This window comes from Vicugna pacos, chromosome 6 (assembly GCF_048564905.1).
Source record: "Vicugna pacos chromosome 6, VicPac4, whole genome shotgun sequence".
Classification (NCBI taxonomy): Eukaryota; Metazoa; Chordata; class Mammalia; order Artiodactyla; family Camelidae; genus Vicugna; species Vicugna pacos.
In genome coordinates this window covers 86,845,659-86,863,397 of record NC_132992.1, presented here as the reverse complement: position 1 = coordinate 86,863,397, position 17,739 = coordinate 86,845,659, and the positions used below count along the sequence as shown (strand labels likewise).

Genomic DNA, 17,739 nt, shown 5'->3' with positions numbered 1-17,739 from the left:
GGTTAGCGAGGGGCTTCGCGAACAGTCTGTGCAATCGCTCTCATTTTCAAATGACTGACTTTGCTAATCATTTCAAGAGAAAGTTCCACGGAGAACAAATTATCGTCATTTGCATTCTGTGATTTGCAAAAGCAACGGTGCAGTCACTTTGAAACAAACTTTGGTAAATAACTCAGCTGAAAGAGGATTTCTGCAACCCTGGAAAATTGGAGCTATTTTTTTCCCCCTGATGCCTTGGGAATGCGTCATTTTTCGACACCCTCTTCTTCTCCCCCAGTGTTATGAGTTTTCCTAACACCTTGATTATTTTGTCCTCAGGGGCTACGTGGGTTTATTTGGAATGTTCCAAAACCTCTAGCAGAATTCAGCTAGTAAGCGTCTCTAAGTCCTGCTGAAATGCGGGAGACCCAGCCCCCCTAAGCGCTGCCCCTCAGTGGGGTGGCATTTGTGCGTGGTGTTCAACTCCATCCACTCAGTCTCACCCGGAAAATCCTCTGGGGCTCCCAAAGGTGTCTTTGAGAGAGCAGCAGGGCGATGGAGTGGGTTTTGAACACTTGTTCTGAGACACTGGATTTTTTTCTCTAAGTCCAAATACAAACAATAAACCTGTTGAGCGCTGTGCAGACTGCACGTCTCTATACTGCGCACTGGCCACGGCCGGGTCTGCGCATTGTTCCTAATTCTTCGGACTCGGCTAATTCGCCCTGCGAGGGGGCTCTGTACCTTTGAAAAGGACACACCAGCTTTTTGCACATGCCACGAAAAATCCTACTTAAACGCATCCGATTGTGAACTCTGCTCCGTGATCGGTCAAGAGGCTGAAAGAATTAATAAAAGAAAGTTCCTGGAACGAACCGTAAGAAGTTGGGGCCGCATATGCTTTTTTTTTTTTTTTAAAGTCATGGATGTGTGTATGTGTGTGTGTAAGGCTAATGGGGCAACGGTTTTCTCCGTGATGAAAATATCTTCGGGCAGGAGGAGATACCCAGATGCACACTCCAAACTTGGGCACTCTGTTTTAAATCAGAGAAGCAATTTAATCTACGCTCTATGAATCAATTTAGCGATGACCGCGGCGCAAAAGCGTCCTGATAGATGCTGGACCGCAAATACACCTTATGCATGCGGAATCCGCTGATCTATTCTTTAATATTTACAAAATGAGGGCTATTACCAGGGCGACTGACTCCTCAACAAACACATTTTCATAGACTTCTGCGTGGTGATTGCTTTGTGTGAAATCGTGTTTGAGTGATAATAAGGAAAATCAGGAGAGTGTTTACTGCATTTCCGACCTAAGCGCTCGCCGGCCGCCTGCAGACGCTCCTGGTCCTCCCATGCTGAGCGGTGCGTGCAGGGCGACAAACAATCGCTTAGCAACACGAGGGGGGCAATTTGCGTGCGTCGCATTTGTTATTCCAATTGCAGCGGGCAACTCGAGGCTACTGATTGTTTGTTTAGCGCTTTGTGGACACTTGTGGGTTTCGGCCCGAAGAGGAGGCGAAGTGCGGGCGCAGCGCCCCTGATCGCCTTCCGCGGGTGGCTTCTGCCTACCGACAGTGAAGCGCCTGCAGATTGAGAGGCAACCGGGAGGAGGAGGCCCCGCTGCACCGGGGTGAGCTTCGCTAGAGCCCACTGAACAACTGGCGTGGGGTGGCCTCGGAGTCCCTGTGACTTCTTCCCGGAAAGTCGCCACCCATTTAAGGACAGAGCTTCTGGACTGCATTTCCTCATCTTAGACCCTGCTGATACAGAGACCCTGCCCTCAGGTGGGGATGGAGACAGCACACTCCTTTGTCCCAAAGAAAAGCACTAAAAAAATGCTGTTAATTCCACCCTCAGTCTCCTTGGTGAATTCTCCAGAAATTATCCAGCCTCATTAAATGTTAGGGATGTAAGAGACCCAATGAATGTTGGCATTGGCTTAACTAAAAAACAAAACAAAACAAAAACAAACAAAAAACAAAAACAAAAACAAAAACTGAGGCCCAGAGGAGGGATGATATGCAAGGTGGCAAGGTTCAGTCTAGAACTCTGACCTCCAGACTCCCTGTACAGTGCTCTTCTTTCCAAAAGACAGATGGCACAGTGGGAGGCTGAGGAAAGGAGGGGACAAAGTCTAGGGGGTTGTTAAATCTGAGTATTAAGAGAACAAGGTACCCAGTGGAAGGAGGCAAGACAGCGTGTTGCAAATAAGGGCGGAGGTTGCCTTATTCAACACTTCGCAGGCACTCTTAGACTCGCGGCTGAAGTCTACACGTGGCGCTGGTCTTAGTACGTTTGCAGAAACCTACGAGGAATCTGTGCCGGTTTCCCACCGCGCTTCTGCCTCTGCCGGGTTCATCAAAGAGCTTAAAAGATACACACGCGCGTGCGCGTACCGCCGCGTGCGCCCAGCCACAGACAGAAACGCAGCCAGAGTCCCTGCTTAAGTTGCAGCCTCTAGTTGTCTTCCATCATTTGCCCTGTAGAATTAAACTCGGGAAAGTGGCCTAGGACCTGGTGATTTTTAAGTCTCGGAGAAAGGGGGACAAAAAAAGCCTCCATCCCTAGTTAGAGAGGGAAGGCGAGGGCGATAAACTTCTTTCCCTAGCCTGACCTCTCTGAAGGGGAGGGTCACACTCCTTCCTTTGGGAGTGGTGTTTATTGTTTAAAAAAAAAAAAGTCCGCCATCTCTCCAAATTGAGACCCATCTCCGTCCTACTTTAATTTCTCCCCTACAACCACTTCTACTTTTGCTCAGCACTCAAAGAAGCAAAGCTCTCAGGTCACGAGCAGGTGAGCGAATGGGCATGAGGGCGCCGAGGTCCACATGAGGAGGCCTAGGAGGAGACGCGCCGCCGCCTAGCTTCTCTCGGTCAGCGCTGCGCGCCTCCGGACTTCTGCGCTCAGGCAGTACCAAATTTCTGCGCAATCGCTCCTCCGACCCGGGAGCAGCAATTGACAAGCACCCTTTCCCCTTGGCCCCAGAGCCGCGGAGGAGGCCGCCCACATACTTAACGTTACCGCGGGAATTTCAGACACCCTTGGTGGGACCCTTGGTTAATTACCCAGTATGAAACAGCGCAAAATGGGCGTGAGTTAAAGGCGGCCTTCCTTAGGGAAACCCGAGGTACCTCGCTACCCCGGCGCTAAGCAGACTCGCCTGGGCCCGGCACTGCTCCTTCCCCGGGAGTGGCCAGAGTTGCCTGCGCGAAGGGCCGAGAAAGGACGGCTCTGCAAGACCCGGGCTTGCGCCGGGCCCAAAGGACCTCAGGGGCTGCTTTCGTTCCAAGCGCACCATCTCCTACCTTTCTGTAGAGCGCTCGGCTGCCTGCGTGCCGTCATCGTGGGCTGGTTGTGCCTCCAGCAGCCCCGGCTGACCGGCTGTGACGCGCCGAGGACCCCACAAATCACGGCGGCCGCCTGCCGCGAGGAGAGCCGGGCTTGGTTCAGGCCGCCGGGGCCCAGGGAGCCCAGCCTGGGCCTGCCGGGGGAAGGACAGCTGAGGGGAGCGAGGGGGGCCCAGTCACGGAGCTAGCAAGTCGGATGGGAAAATGCGATTCAATTGTTGGGGAAGGGGACAGGGAATCCCTCAAGTCCCTTTTTTTTCCCCCCGAATATGGATTGAAAACAAAAACAGTTAAGGGAGAAGGCACCCTGCTTTTGAAAAAAAAAATTCAAAAAGAAGACAGAAGACAAAACCTACCGACACCCACGCAGGGAGCAGTTGGAACCATCGCTTCTGATTGCTACCCTTGGTGGCGAATTTCAAGGTAGTGGACGAATTTGGTCTCCGCTGTGTAAGGGCCTAGGGACGGCTATGGTAGTTTTCAGACCCAAAGTGACTGCAAAAGTATACATATACATATAATTAAGAACCGCGATGCACTTCTTTCGTCGTTTTGCCATTACAAATTTTGGCCTTTGCAAAAACAAAAGCGTTTTAGGGAGTTAACCAGTTCCATTCAGGAGAGAATGTCAAGATAAAAAACAGAGGTGAAATTAGGCGGTCAGCGCATGGGGGCCAATGGAAGAGTGGAATTTCAATCTTGCTTGAGGACGCAGCTCCTCACATTTTTCTCAAACAAAACAAATTCCAAAAGGGGATGAAAAAAGTAGTCCCAAAGTAAAACTGGCCACAATGAATTGGGGTTGCATGCAGAGGAAATCGCACCCAATAATAGGACCCAATCTGAGGGAAAAAAAGGTGGGGGCAGAGGGGTCGGCGGAGGGAGTTGTTAACTGCAGCCCCACAATGGAATTAATGAGATTAACCGGGGCAATTAGGACTCCCGCCCAGCTCCGTCGGCCCGCGGCGGGGCGGCTGAATGGAAAAGATTAGGTTAATTTCATTAATTCTCAATCCACAATCTCTTTCCAGGCCCCCGTAGCCCCCTCCCCTTGGCACCTCTTCCCCTCCTCCTTCCTCTAAGCCCCCCCACCCACCCAAAGGAACAGAAAGGGCCAAATCTGGTTCTGTTTGTCATCTGCATATTACCAGGAACTAAATCCAGGATGACGTCGACTCAGTATAAAACCAACAAGAGGTTCAGCTGGTCTAAACTCCGTCCTACCCGCGGGTTGAGTTCGGCGAACGCCGCAGCGAGGGGAGGGCGGGAGGAGGGAGAGCGGACGCAGGGGGCGGGGAGGGGCGCGGGGCTGCGCGCTCGCCGGCGCTCTCTTTCGGTTTGGTACGCCGCGGGAGGAGAGTGGACCCCCCAACTTTGAGGCTTTTTCCTCCGCGCATCCCCGCCGCCTCCCGGTCCCGGCGCGGGGCTCGGGGATGCCCGCCAGCATGTTCAGTATCGACAACATCCTGGCCGCCCGGCCACGCTGCAAAGACTCGGTGCTGCCGGTGGCGCCCAGCGCTGCGGCTCCGGTCGTCTTCCCGGCCCTGCACGGGGACTCGCTCTACGGCGCCGGCAGCGGCGCCTCCTCGGACTATGGCGCCTTCTACCCGCGCCCCGTGGCCCCCGGCGGCGCAGGCCTCCCGGCAGCGGTCGGCGGCTCCCGCCTCGGCTACAACAACTACTTCTACGGGCAGCTGCACGTGCAGGCGGCACCCGTGGGCCCGGCCTGCTGCGGGGCTGTGCCGCCACTGGGCGCCCAGCAGTGCTCCTGCGTCCCGACGCCCCCAGGTAGGGTCGCGCTAGTGCTGGCCTCCGCGGCCCGCCTAAGTCCTCAGCCCCCGGGCGTGGGTGGGCGGTGGCGCTGGCGTTTTTCACTTTGCGCAAACTTTTCTCCTCTTGCAAACCTGCCCCCACCCCACCCCCACTTTTTTTTTCCGAATCGGGAGCAGGGGCTTGCACACTTGCTGCAAACCTTAGGCGAGTTAGCGGAAACTGTAACACTGCCTGCGTGGGGAGACTAGGCTTTTGGGACTCCCTAACTGGCTTTGGGAGTGTGCTGGTGGACGGTGCAGCAGGTCCCCCATTTCCCCGCACCCTCGTTTTCTGCGAAGCCCCAGTTCCAGCATCCTCTTGCAGACGACTTTAAAGTCGCGAGTGAGTCGCGGTCGGGCGTGTGCGCGGTGGCAATGGAGGCGGCTGACCGTGCGCCCTACTCTGTCGCAGGCTACGAGGGCCCCGGCTCGGTGCTAGTGTCCCCAGTACCGCACCAGATGCTCCCCTACATGAACGTGGGCACCCTGTCCCGCACCGAGCTGCAGCTCCTCAACCAGCTGCACTGCCGGCGGAAGCGGCGGCACCGCACCATCTTCACCGACGAGCAGCTCGAAGCTCTGGAGAACCTCTTCCAGGAAACCAAGTACCCAGACGTGGGTACCCGCGAGCAGCTGGCCCGGAAGGTGCACCTCCGCGAGGAGAAAGTGGAGGTGGGCCCGGGACCCTGCGGGGCCTCGCAGCTTTCCCCAGCGAAATAAGGACCCAGCCGAGTGTGCTGAGCTCCCTGGGTCTCCGGCTCTTTAAAAACATCCCAGTGGCGGCCCGGAGGCTGCTGGAGGGCGCTTTAGGCCCAGGAAGTTGGATGAAAATACGGAAGCGGGAGGCGGGTCTCCTCTCTTTTTGTTGACGTGCGCGCGGGGTCCCCGGGGTTCCCTTTCCACGCCGGGGTCACCCCGCGGCCACACCGAGCCCCGGGGGTCCCGGGCATTGCGGGAGCGCGCCCTTGATACTAACGGTTGTTTTTGTCCTTCGTTGCGCAACAGGTCTGGTTTAAAAACCGCCGCGCCAAATGGAGGCGGCAGAAGCGGTCCTCGTCGGAGGAGTCGGAAAACGCGGAGAAGTGGAACAAGCCGTCGTCGAAGGCGTCGCCGGAGAAGAGGGAAGAGGAAGGTAAAAGCGATTTGGACTCGGACAGCTGACGGCCGCGGGCCGGCCGTGGCCCTTGCCTAATTCGAAGGACTTGCACACCCAGACGATGCTACTTTCTTGCACACGCGCTGCCTTGCGGGAGGGGGTTCGAGAAAGAGGAACGAGGAGCTGTAAATAGTGTACAGTCCGGAGGGTGGGCGCCTGGGGTCGGGCCACGCCGGGGCTTGCAGCCCGAAGTTCGAGGCTGAAGGTGACTCCCTCCCCACCGTAGTATTTATAGTAAATTAACGGTGAGACGATACAATAAAGTGACGGCGATGTAGACAGGCCAACATTCTGTATTTCGCACCCCACCGTCAGCACCATCTGCGGTCCAGAAAAGAAGTCTATTTAGTTTGTAGCTTCGAAAGAAAAACTGGGCAGCTATGACCTGTCCAGAAAAAAAAAAAAAAGAGAGAGCGAGAGAGAGAAACAAAGTCTGGGTGTGAATGTTTGCAGGACCGGTGTCCTGGTTCAAACTGGATCCTTAGGTTTCTGAGAGGGGTAGCGCTGCCCCTGAGAGGAAGCAGCCTGGGATTGCTGTTCCCCTCGCCCGTCGGAGAGTCGGGACCTTTTACCTTCTTGTTGCTGGCGGGGTAGCCGGGAAGCAGGATCCGCCCAGAGTGGGGAGATCCTGGGAGCATCTCCAGAGCCCGCTTAGACCGCTCACTGGGCCCTGTTCCTGCGAAATCCCCAGACCTTAGGCAGACGGTCTGCGCGGAATTAGGCAGGCATGCCCTCTCTAGAAGCTTTCCTGGGTCTTTCCGGGTCCTTCTCTCTGCTCTCCTCCACGGCAAGCGTTTCTGCCCCGACAACCGCTGCGGAACAAGAGCTCGGAACTGTGAGCCCCAGGGCCCCGTGGGGACTTTCTTGGGGCCGGGCCCATAGAGGGCCACTGGAATGATCTGGCCCACGCCTTTGAACCCTGCGTTCTGTCTGGCTCATGGCAGTCACTTCGAGGTGGGAGTGCTGATGCCTCTGGCTTTCTCTGAGGACTGTCTCTGCTCTGCACTGATGGGGCCAGAGGAGGAAAACCTGGAAGTAAGCTGGGGCACTGATCAGCAGCTTGTGAAGGCCTAGAGAAGCTTCCTGGTACCACATAAGGGCTGGGAACAGAGACCAAGATGAGAGCATGCATTCTGTATGATTTTCGAGACCATGGTGGCAGGCGATGGGGTAGAGGCCAAGGGCTAACAAGAATAGCTTTTAATGCATTAAGCTGTATTGGTTTTGCATTAAAATCCATTATAGACAAGGACCCTAAGATGCAGAGAGCTTCCTGATGTCTCTGCGGCCGGGAGTAGGTGAACTCTTTCCTTCTCCTGGGCTGTCCTGGGCGTTTGGTGTAAGGTCCCTCCCGGGGAACGCGGGGCATCCTGGCTGTGGAACACAGCACATGCAAATTAACAGCTTTTCACAAGAAGTGGAATTTTTTCCACAGCATTTTTCAGGCTTAAAAGGTAAAAGTGACTCCTGGAGCAGGTGAAATGGCACTTAAGGAAATAAGGGGTTTCTCCCAATCCCCGTCTTTTTAGTAAGGAGTACCCCTAGAGGAAACCAGGAGGCAGCAGTTTTGAGATCAGGTCTGCCTCACGGGGCAAGACTGCCTCAGTTCGTCTCCAGACTTCCTCATCTGTGACCTTGGGCAGGTTCCTGAACCCCTCTGTGCCTCACTTTCTATGGCTGTAAAATGGGCACAGTCATAACATCTGCCTCCCCGGGGGACTGTGGACATGAAAGGCACTGTTTCGTGTAGAATTATACGTGGCACAGGGGAGGCCTTCATGGCTACAGGGTTTTTTTAAAAGTGGGATTATGAATTACATTGTGTCAGACCCAGCACTTTCAGACACATGTATAGTATCTTATTTTACCTTTCAAGTCCTCTGAGTTGGGGAAAGTTTTCATGAGGAAATTAAGGTTCAGAAGGTTAAATACTAACACCATGCCGCTCTTAAGAAATACAGAGGGGACAACATCTTCTCCCAAGTAAATCATATACCATAATTGGGAATGTTTCTACTAGTACCAGTTCTGGTAAGAAATACTCAGAGGCCGTTATGTTAATTGCAAATGAATCTTGCAGTGGCCATTATTATAGCTTCTCCTTAGGTATCAGAGTCCCCGGGGGAGAGCCTTTCCGGCTCGGTACCTCTTCTCCATCACTATTCCTACATGCTGTTCTCTGTCCCCTCGCCGCCGGAGGACGGTTGAGCCTTGACTTCTAGCCCTCCTCCACTACTCCCTAGTCTGGAACATTCTGCCATAGGACAGAAGTGGGCAGTTTCATTTCACCCTGAGAAATCTGATGTCTCCAGAGCGCTATAAACTCCTCTGTGTCTTTGTCCAGGACTTGCCCTCAGATTCCTTATAAATGGGATATTTTGTTTTTAAAAAATGTACGTTTATCTAGTTTGGAGAGGTGTCCACAAGTGACAGGGAGGGGAGGGGAAACTGAGGAGGGGGTAGATTCTCAGACACCCCCTCCCCCCCCAGGAACTCCTGGTGAAAAGCCCAGGACGGGGCGGGGGGGGGGGGGGGGAGCTGTGCCAGGAGGGGGCAGGGCGGGGAGCCTGAGGGCTGCGCCCAGCTTGGCCTGAGCCTGGCCAGGGCGGCAAGAAGCAGCTTCTCCCTGCCCGAGTCTTCATGCAGAAGGACCCTAAGAAGCGCTTCAGCATGTCGGGAGTCAAAAGTGAAACGTCCAAATGGTCTGCTAATTACAGTCCATTCACCTCCTTTCTGAATCCCCCAGTCAGCTGTGGGGCTCAAACCTTTTTCTTAGCCTGGCTGTTGGGATCAGGGAGGGCCACATGGTATCAGAACAGAAAGCACTTGGCCTTCAAAAGCCATCGATTGTGGCCAGTGGGGATTTGGATCACAAGGGTTGGGGAGTGGTGTGTATGTGTTCACACAGGCAAGACATAAGCCAGGCAACAGCCTAAGTATTTTCCAGTCTGTGTAACATGGCCCCTTTCCCCAGTTGAAGATGTTCTCCCATTTCACAGCCCAGTAAACCGAGGCACAAAGTTAACACAAAGGGCCAGATGAGAACTGCCGATTGCAAGGAATAGGGCTCTTTTGATTGCGATAAATCCAGCTGCCTCACAGAACACAGGCTGTTCCTTTTGGTGGTAATTGAAGCTACGTATAAAAGTTCAGAAGGGTCGACTGCAGCTGCCCCTGGGGGACGCAGGAATTCATCTGCCATCAAGTGCCAGACAGGCTCTCGCAAAGAACAATGACGCCCCTTAGAACCCCTAACATCAGTCTAGCACTGTCCACTGTAAAGCCCTTCTGCATACATCTCAGGCCCTCCGGAGGGAGGAGTCGGCCCATTCTGCAGATGGGAAATGGAGGCTCAGAGAGACTAGGTGTCTTGCCCAGGACACTAAGTAAAGGGCAGAGCAGGCCCTGGGCTCCCAGACCTGAGCAGACCTCTGCCTTGGCCCTCTTGGGACTGGAGATGACTTCCTGGTGCCTCAGGTCACCTGAGCCAAGTCGGGCCCTGCTGCAAAGAGCTGACAAGTCAGGGAAGTGAAGTGTGTGGGGGGAAGATTCAAGGATTCCAAAAGGCTGCCATTCCTCCAGGGAGGGTGCATTCATCTTGGCCTCGGGCTGTGGGTGCGGGGGAGGCTTTAAACAATTGCTCTACAAACCACCCCTGTGGAGAGTCTATCTCAATGACAGTTCTTTAATCAAACTTGCCTTTTACTGACTTTGGAAGTTTGAGCTAACATTTTGAGCCTTGTGTAAAGGATGTCATTTTAATGGGTGTGTGTGAGATCCAAGTTGGCAGGTTCCTTTCTTTGCACGTGGGAGAAAATGGGGGCTGGGAGGTAGGGGTGACAGGGAGCTCTTTTTCTGAATTGAATGATTTGAGTAAAATAGTTCAGGCCCCCAGCTCCCCACCCGAAGATCCCTAGGTCCATAGCTCAGGTCTCCCCCCAATTCACTCTCCTTTGTTCCACATCTAATTGGTCACTTCTTTAAGTGAAATGAAGGGGTGTAGATGATAACTTTCACCTATAAGAAGACAGAATTCCAGCCTGGGGAGGGCCGGGCCACGAGAGGTGGCGAGTGGACAGCTGGGCAGCTGGCCCTTGAGTCACTCTGGTCCCAGCCTCCATCCATATGGGGCTGTGTGCTCACCGAGTGAATCTGGGAGAGGTTCCCTCCTCACCTGCAAAATGGGCTTGAGTAGAGGATTAGAGATAATATAAGAACCCAGCAGAGTGTCTGACACATTTATTATAGTGTGTTTTGAAAAACCACCCTCAAATCAGCTGGCTAGTACTCTGCCTAAGTAGATTGGAGTTAGGAATTCAGGAATGCACCTTGTTTTTAATTGTTGCTGCTGTAGCAGTTTATGCATGACCGCAGGACACAGACTCTAACAAAATTAAACGTGATTGCCATGGACTTAAGACAAGGAAGCATCTGATAAGGTATAATGGGTCACATTCTCCCTAAGAGCTTTAGGACCAGGCGATTTAGAGTGAAGAAAGGGAGAATGTGGAGCAGATTTGGATTCGATGTCCAGGTTTTATGAAATGACCTTGAAGTTTCTCGAAAGTAAAACGAAAACCAAGCGCAGCAGCCAGTGCGCAGCTCCTTGAAAGTTCTGGGAGAAACGGATGCGGCTGGATCTTTCGCTTGTGGGGGTTTCTCACTTGCTGGGAGGGGGACATGGGGTATCCCCCAGGCCTGTCTCTAGAGCCATGTGACAGCTTGGTCTTAAAATCTGAAAAAAAAAAAAGAGCCATTGTCTTTGCAGTCCAGTTGACCCACAGAACAAACAGGGTGAATTACGACATGTTGTGGTATTTTCAAGTGGGTCTATAATTTTTGGATGCCAGCAGCTCTTACTCTCGAGTGACCATCCCTGGGAAGCAGCTTAAGAGAGATCTTAAGAATTCCTCTTCCAACCCCTCCTCCTCTCCTGTTCCACTTACACCTGTTTTCCTAATTCTGAGGTCCTCCAGAGTCTGCTGACCAAATCAAGCGACCGAGTTTAGTCAGGGGAACCTCTTCCTAGCTGGGTGTTGGCACGCCCTCCCTTAACCTGAGCGGGTTTTATAGAAGCTATAATTAGTGAGATAATTTTAGCCGAGATGGACAGAGTGGAAAAACGTCCGGATCATTTCCTCACGGGTTTCCTGGTTGTATAATGCTGAGCCCAAGGGATGCTTCCACCTTCCTGCGTTATCAGGGAGACTGACCCCGGGCGCTCCAGGTGCAGTGTCCCATGCTGGCCGCACACAGCACGGTGGCAGTGGTCCCACATGGCTGCAGGGCTGCACGGAGGATGGATGGGCTCTCAAAGGCATCCGTCACTGAGAGGGGGAGCTTTTGGGCTTGGGAGGGCCTGCTCCAGCCAGCTGGGGGCTCACTGCGGAGACAGCCTGGGGGCTGGTGTGGTCTGAATCACACCAGCCAGTGTTTGACCAGCCAGCCTCACGGTGACCATGCCTGTTTTAATCACGTCCCAAAGAAATTACTGACATCACCCGGCAAGGCTAAGCGACTCCTTCTTTCCAGATGGAGTCTGGCTAATCCTCCTTTGAAAAATCCTCAAAGTGCTAACTCTGGGATCAGAAAAATAAAACTGCCCTTCTCCAAGAAACAGGGAGGCCCAGAGCATTTGGAAAGATTCCCCCCTCTGCGAAGAAGACTCAGAACTCTGTGAAGTCGGAATCCCAGCTGCTTGTTTCATCTGAAGATGTTCCGACCGAAGGCCAGATGGCGGGGACATTAAGGGATGTGCATGTTCAATATTGTTTTGTATTTGAGGAATAAATATTTAAATCTGAAACCAAGTGAATCCCTTTCTACTGAAGTGGGCAGGGATGGAAAGTTTTGTGTGTGTGTGTGTGTGTGGGGATGTCCCCCTGCCATCCTACCTGTAACTCCGCATGCGTGATTCCTGCTATGATCAGAACCTTCAGAGAGGTGGTCGCCCGTCTGCTGGTGCAGGGCACCAGAAGCCACGTGCCGCTTCCTCCATTTCAGGGTGACTGTTTTTGTTCCATGCCTGCTTTTGCTGCAAGAAGACTCCCAACATGCATGGTTGAAACGGAGACCCCATCCCTTTGTCCTTAGCTTGATGAACCCCCGGTGGTTTTGTTTCTGTTTCAGCCTGTATGGTAACTGGACTCTGATACAAATGGGAGCGGACGAAAACTTAACCCTTCTCTATCCTGCAATTAAAGCTCTGAAAAGATCATAGGTCTCTGGTTTATTTTTGTCTTTATGGAAGAGATTCGTGTGTAGTTCTTTTTTCTCCTTTTTATCCAAAGTGGGGAAATATTTTCTGCAATGCCTGGAGAGTGTGGTTAAAAAAATGCATCTTATGTTGGAGAAGATTGACAGTTTCATCATCATGTCCTTAGCTAATCCCTTGTAAGCGTTACGAGACTGGGTGGAGGTGGTTGCTGTCATCTTATTGCATAATAATTGCTACCTCCACAGCTTTGGCCCTGTGTCCAGCACTGTTCTGAGTGCCTTATCATCTTTATTCTATTGAATTCTGTCCATGTGCCTGTGAAGTTGGCGGGATTGTTGCCATTTTGCAGAATGTGAAATGACATTGTCCACTCAAGTCAGGTTGAATCTGACACTCCCAGTTCAGTGCTCTTTCTCCACAGCCAGACTCCCTCCCTTAATAAGGACCCACCAGGAAGTCTGGGCTCAAATCTCTGCCCCATCACCAGCAGGCAGCACCACCTGTAAGCTTCAGCCCCTTCATTTCCAGTGTGGGAGGGTTATCATTTCCTGCAACCCATGAAAATTACCTGGGGTTTTGCAGATGCAAATGATTAATCATGGTAAATACAGCAACACATTAAAAATAGAAGCGCATAATCAAACATTATTTATTGAGACTTTCAACAGCAATGATAATAATAATAATAATAATAATAATAATAATAATAGCCCCCATTCAGTTCACAAATATTAAAAGGGTGCCCATTCCGTGCCAGGCACTGTGCTAGGTGCTGGAGAGAGACAGCCTCTGCCCTCCTGGAATTTTATGATTCTGTTGAGAGAAACTGAATTCAGTCACCAAGTAGATAGGCTGTGATTTCAGATTTCAGTGGTAAGTGCTAAAATGAAAACTGGGTCTGCTGAGGAGATGGAGGGAGCGAGGGGTCGAGGTATGGTCTGAGGTCTGAGGTCTGTGTGGACAGAGGCTTAAATGTCATCTCAAGTCATCCTCCAAAGCAGGGGTGGGCAGACTACAGCCAATGGGCCAATCTGGTCCACTGTGTTTTGTCAATAAAGTTTTATTGGAACACAGCTGTATCCATTCATCTGTGTATTGTCTACAGTTGCTTTCCCCTGTAATGTCAGAGTTGAATCATTGCAATAGAGACTGTAGGGCCCGCAAACCTTAAAATACTTCCTGTCTGGTCTACAGAAAAAGTTTGCTGATCCCTGGTCTGAAGTTTAGGGTTTAAACCAGACACAGAGGTGGGGAGGTTATAGCTCAGTGGTAGAGTGCCTGCCCAGCATGCATGAGGTCCTGGGTTCAATCCCCAGTACCTCCTCTAAAAATAATAAATCTAATTACCTCTCTCCCAAAAAAGCTTTAAAAAAATAAATAAAACAGATGTGGAGGCTATTGCTAGTAAGGGATGGAGGCAAGGTTTACACCTGTGTGTCGCATGCTTTGTTTCCTTTCTCTGTGGTATTACCACAGTGTTGGTGTTGGCCTGTGATGGGGATTGGGGGGTGGGTTGGGCTATAAGGCAGGATGTGGAAGATGTAATATAGCACCTAATGCCTGGAAGCTGCTCTCTTGGTGATGGAATTTGTGCAAGAAATGACTGCAGGTCAGTAGAAAATAGGATGTCCAGAAATGCTCAATTAGGTGACTTGGAGACGAAGAGGAAAGACAGCTGAAACCTTGGAAGGCTTCCTGGAGGAAGTGGGAGTTGTAGGCCAGTTAGTATTTGGTCCAGGCAGAGAAGAAACATGAAGATAGGCAGGTATGGTGGCAGCCAGGAGGCCACCCTAGTCAGCCCAGAGAGGAGGCTGTCTGGCTGTCACACTCCAGTGCTAGCTCCCTGCATTCATCCCACACTGGCCAAGCTCCTGCTGAGCCCAGGCCCTGTGCTGAGCTGGGTCAGAGATGTGAGCAGAGCAGTGTTCATCTTCAGGCAGGAGAATTAGGCTGACTCAATACTAGATGACCAGTGCCGAGGTGGAGGGTGGGGGGACCCCACAACATGCAGGGTTGGGCAGAGGAGGGGTCCTAGAAGGCTTCTGGCAGTAGATCATTGGAGCTGCATGGTCTGAGGCACCTGGTGATGGGCAGGAGGAGGGGGAAGTCTTTCAGAATGAAGAAACAGCTTGAGCAAAGGCTTAGGGGGCGGGGACAGGGCGTGAAGAGGGGGCGTCAGTGGTGGGGATTGGCTGAGCAGAGATGGGAAGTGACTTAAGGCAGGAGCTTGGTGGGAACCCACGGTCTGGCACTGTACAGTGTTTAATTCACTAATTTAAAACCAGCCTGCAGAATAAGCTTCCCTTCCCTCCCAGATGTCGGGAGCTAGCCCAGGGGTGACCGGGGTGGTGCCAGCGCAGCATTCACATCCACCGTCAGCCACAGGCCTTTCTGGTCAAGAGAGGCCTGCGGGCCCACATTTCGCCAGCATCTGCTTGGCGTCCTCTCCATCTGCTATCACAGAAGGAGACAAAAACGTCTCGCTCAGGGCCTTCCGCAAAGAAGGGTTTTTGGTTTTTTGGGCTTTTTTGTTTTTTGAATGGGTTTTAAAAGACAGTGATTTGTGCCTGGTAGTCTAGTTCATCAAAGTGATTTTTCCAGATGCTGTAATTCTTAGGCTGCTGACACATCAAGGCCCCTCCCACCCACCCCACCCCCAGCTCCAAGTCCCACTCCAGCCTTAGGCACCAATCCTCCCCCACGAGCCCTGGCCCAGGCCTACGTTCGGCATCTTGTGGCACATAGATCCCCTTTCACAACTGTTCACTCCCTGTCCCTAAACAACCATCGGGTGTGGGTGTGTCGGGGACTGTTTGTCCCATTTTACAGAGGAAGGGGCTGCCAGGCCCAGGGCAAGGGCTCTTGGGGACAAGCAAGAGCCAAACCCTTCTCTGAGCTCAGCAGCTGGGCAGAGAGGGTGGGGCGGCCACGAGCACAAAGCCAGAGAGCAGACAGCAAAGATTTCCCAACACCTGCCCCACTGCTCTTCCCAGGGGTTTGAGGGCGACTCTCAAGCCCGAGAAATGGAGCTGGACACGGGGTGATGGAGGTCGGGACTACAGATGGGGCCCTGGCAGCCCGAGGCCACTCACCCCCTCTGTCTCTTTCATTGTTGTTGATTGCCTCGTGAGGCTTCCAATTAGGACTAAGCATTGGGGTGGGAGGAACGGGCTAAGAGAGAGCTGGCCTGGCCGTCATTAGTTAGGCCTCTGCCACTTCCTGGCTTGGTGACCCTTGACCTCTGGGCCTCAGTTTCCCCGTCTGTTAGGGACAGTCCTTAGTCCTGCCTTGTCCACCAGCCAGGGTGGCTGAGGGGCCCACACAATTTGATGGACGTGAACACGCTGTATGATGGGTCCCATGATCATGTATTTAATCAAACTTCCCGGCAGCTTGAGGATTTGGGATTATACCTGTCAGTGATTCTTTCAGCTCTGACATTCTTTTCTTAATTTTTTATTTGTTGAATTTTATTTTAAAAATTTATTTATTTTTATTTATTTTTGTTGTTGAAGTATAGTTGGTTTGCAATGTGGTATTAGTTTCTGGTATACAGCATAGTGATTCAGTTATATATATGTGTGTGTGTATATATGTATATATATATATATATATATATTCTTTTTCAGATTCTTTTACATTATAAGTTATTACAAGAAATTAGTTCCCTGTTCTTGTTGTTTATCTGTTTTATGTATATTGTGTGTATCCGTTAATCCCAAGCTCCTAATTTATCCCTCCTCCACTCCTTTTTGGTAACCGTAAGTTTGTTTTCTATGTCTGTGAGTCTGTTTCTGTTTTGTAAATAAGCCCATTTGTATCATTTTTTTAGATTCCACGTGTAAGTGATATCAAATGATATTGTCTTTCTCTGACTAACTTCACTTAGTATAATCATCTCTAGGTCCACCCATATTGCTGCAAATGACATTATTTCCTTCTTTTTTATGGCTGAGTAGTACTCTATTGTATATATATACACCACAGCTTCTTTATCCAGTCATCTGTCGATGGACATTTAGATTGCTTCCATGTCTTGGCTACTGTAAATAGTGCTACTGTGAACATTGGGGTGCATGTATCTTTTCAAATTAAAGTTCCCTATGGACATATGCCCAAGAGTGGGATTGCTGGATCATATGGTGAGTCTATTTTTAGTTTTTTAAGAAACCTCCATACTGTTTTCCATAGTGGCTGCACCAATTTACATTCCCATCAAAAGTGTAGGAGGGTTCCCTTTTTCCACATCGTCTCCAGCGTTTATTATTTGTAGACGTTTGGATAATGGCCATTTCAGCTGTGACATCCTTTACCTCTATTTTTCAGCCTTCCCCACATCCAGGCTGCTTCATGGAAGTATTTGTTTTGTACCTGACCTGTCACTGGTCTGGCCCGATACGTATGGCCCCTGCCACGCATTAGGTGACTCCGTGATAACACAGGCCAGAGACCTGGTCGTCTCTTAGAAGGCCTTTGTTAGCCATTTAGTTTATGTTGTTTGGGGAAAGCTTGGGGCCTCCAGAAGCATTTGGGCTCCTTTTTCCCCCTGGAGTGGGTTGAATTGAGTTCCCCCAAAAGATATGCGCAAGTCCCAACGCCTGAAACCTGTGAATGTGACCTTATTTGGAAAAAGGGTTTTTGGATGTGATTAGGTTAACAATTAAGTTAAAGATCTCAAGATGAGATCAGCCTGGATTTAGAGTGGGCACTAAATCCAATGACTGGTGTCCTTATAAGAGAAAGGAGAGGAGATGTGAGGAAGGGGAGAAGACACTGCAGGGAGAAGGTCCTGTGACACAGAGGCAGACGGGGGTGATGCCACCACTAGCCATGGACACCCGCAGCCCCCAGGAGCTGGAAGAGGAACCTTGGCCCTGCCAACACGTTGATTTTGAACTTCTGGCCTCCAGAGCTGTAAGATAATAAATTTCCATTGTTTTAAGCCACCAAGTTGGTAGTAATTTGTTGCAGCAGTCCTGGGAAATGAATAGACCGCTTTGCCCTGAAATGATGTATCCAAATCTAACTCATTCTACAGTTGTTTATAATGGCACTTAATTAGGGGAGGGGACTTATTCTTTCCCACTCCCCAGCTGGAGCATTTCAATGTCCCATTTAATTTTAGGATCTGTGAGAATGCAGCAAGGAAAACTGTGAGCACTTTTGTGGAGTTGGGAGATTTTCATTATTTTCCTTCTGAAAATATTACAGGATAAAATTTCT

The 17,739-nt window shown here is 51.3% G+C and overlaps 1 protein-coding gene across 1 annotated transcript; it reads left to right on the top strand.

Moving 5' to 3' along the window:
• Nucleotides 1-4,624: 4,624 nt before the first annotated feature.
• Nucleotides 4,625-6,586, top strand: GSC (goosecoid homeobox). Its single transcript, XM_006213910.3, has 3 exons — nt 4,625-5,120; nt 5,556-5,815; nt 6,149-6,586. Exons 1-3 carry the CDS (start codon nt 4,766-4,768, stop codon nt 6,302-6,304), a joined length of 771 nt encoding a protein of 256 aa, XP_006213972.1. The 5' UTR covers nt 4,625-4,765; the 3' UTR covers nt 6,305-6,586.
• Nucleotides 6,587-17,739: the final 11,153 nt, after the last annotated feature.

Excerpts from the sequence above, each read along its gene's own strand:
- GSC (XM_006213910.3), top strand. The coding sequence starts at position 4,766 with ATGCCCGCCAGCATGTTCAGTATCGACAACATCCTGGCCGCCCGGCCA. Across the intron at positions 5,121-5,555 it reads CTGCGTCCCGACGCCCCCAG|GCTACGAGGGCCCCGGCTCG; the intron begins GTAGGGTCGCGC and ends ACTCTGTCGCAG. Across the intron at positions 5,816-6,148 it reads TCCGCGAGGAGAAAGTGGAG|GTCTGGTTTAAAAACCGCCG; the intron begins GTGGGCCCGGGA and ends GTTGCGCAACAG.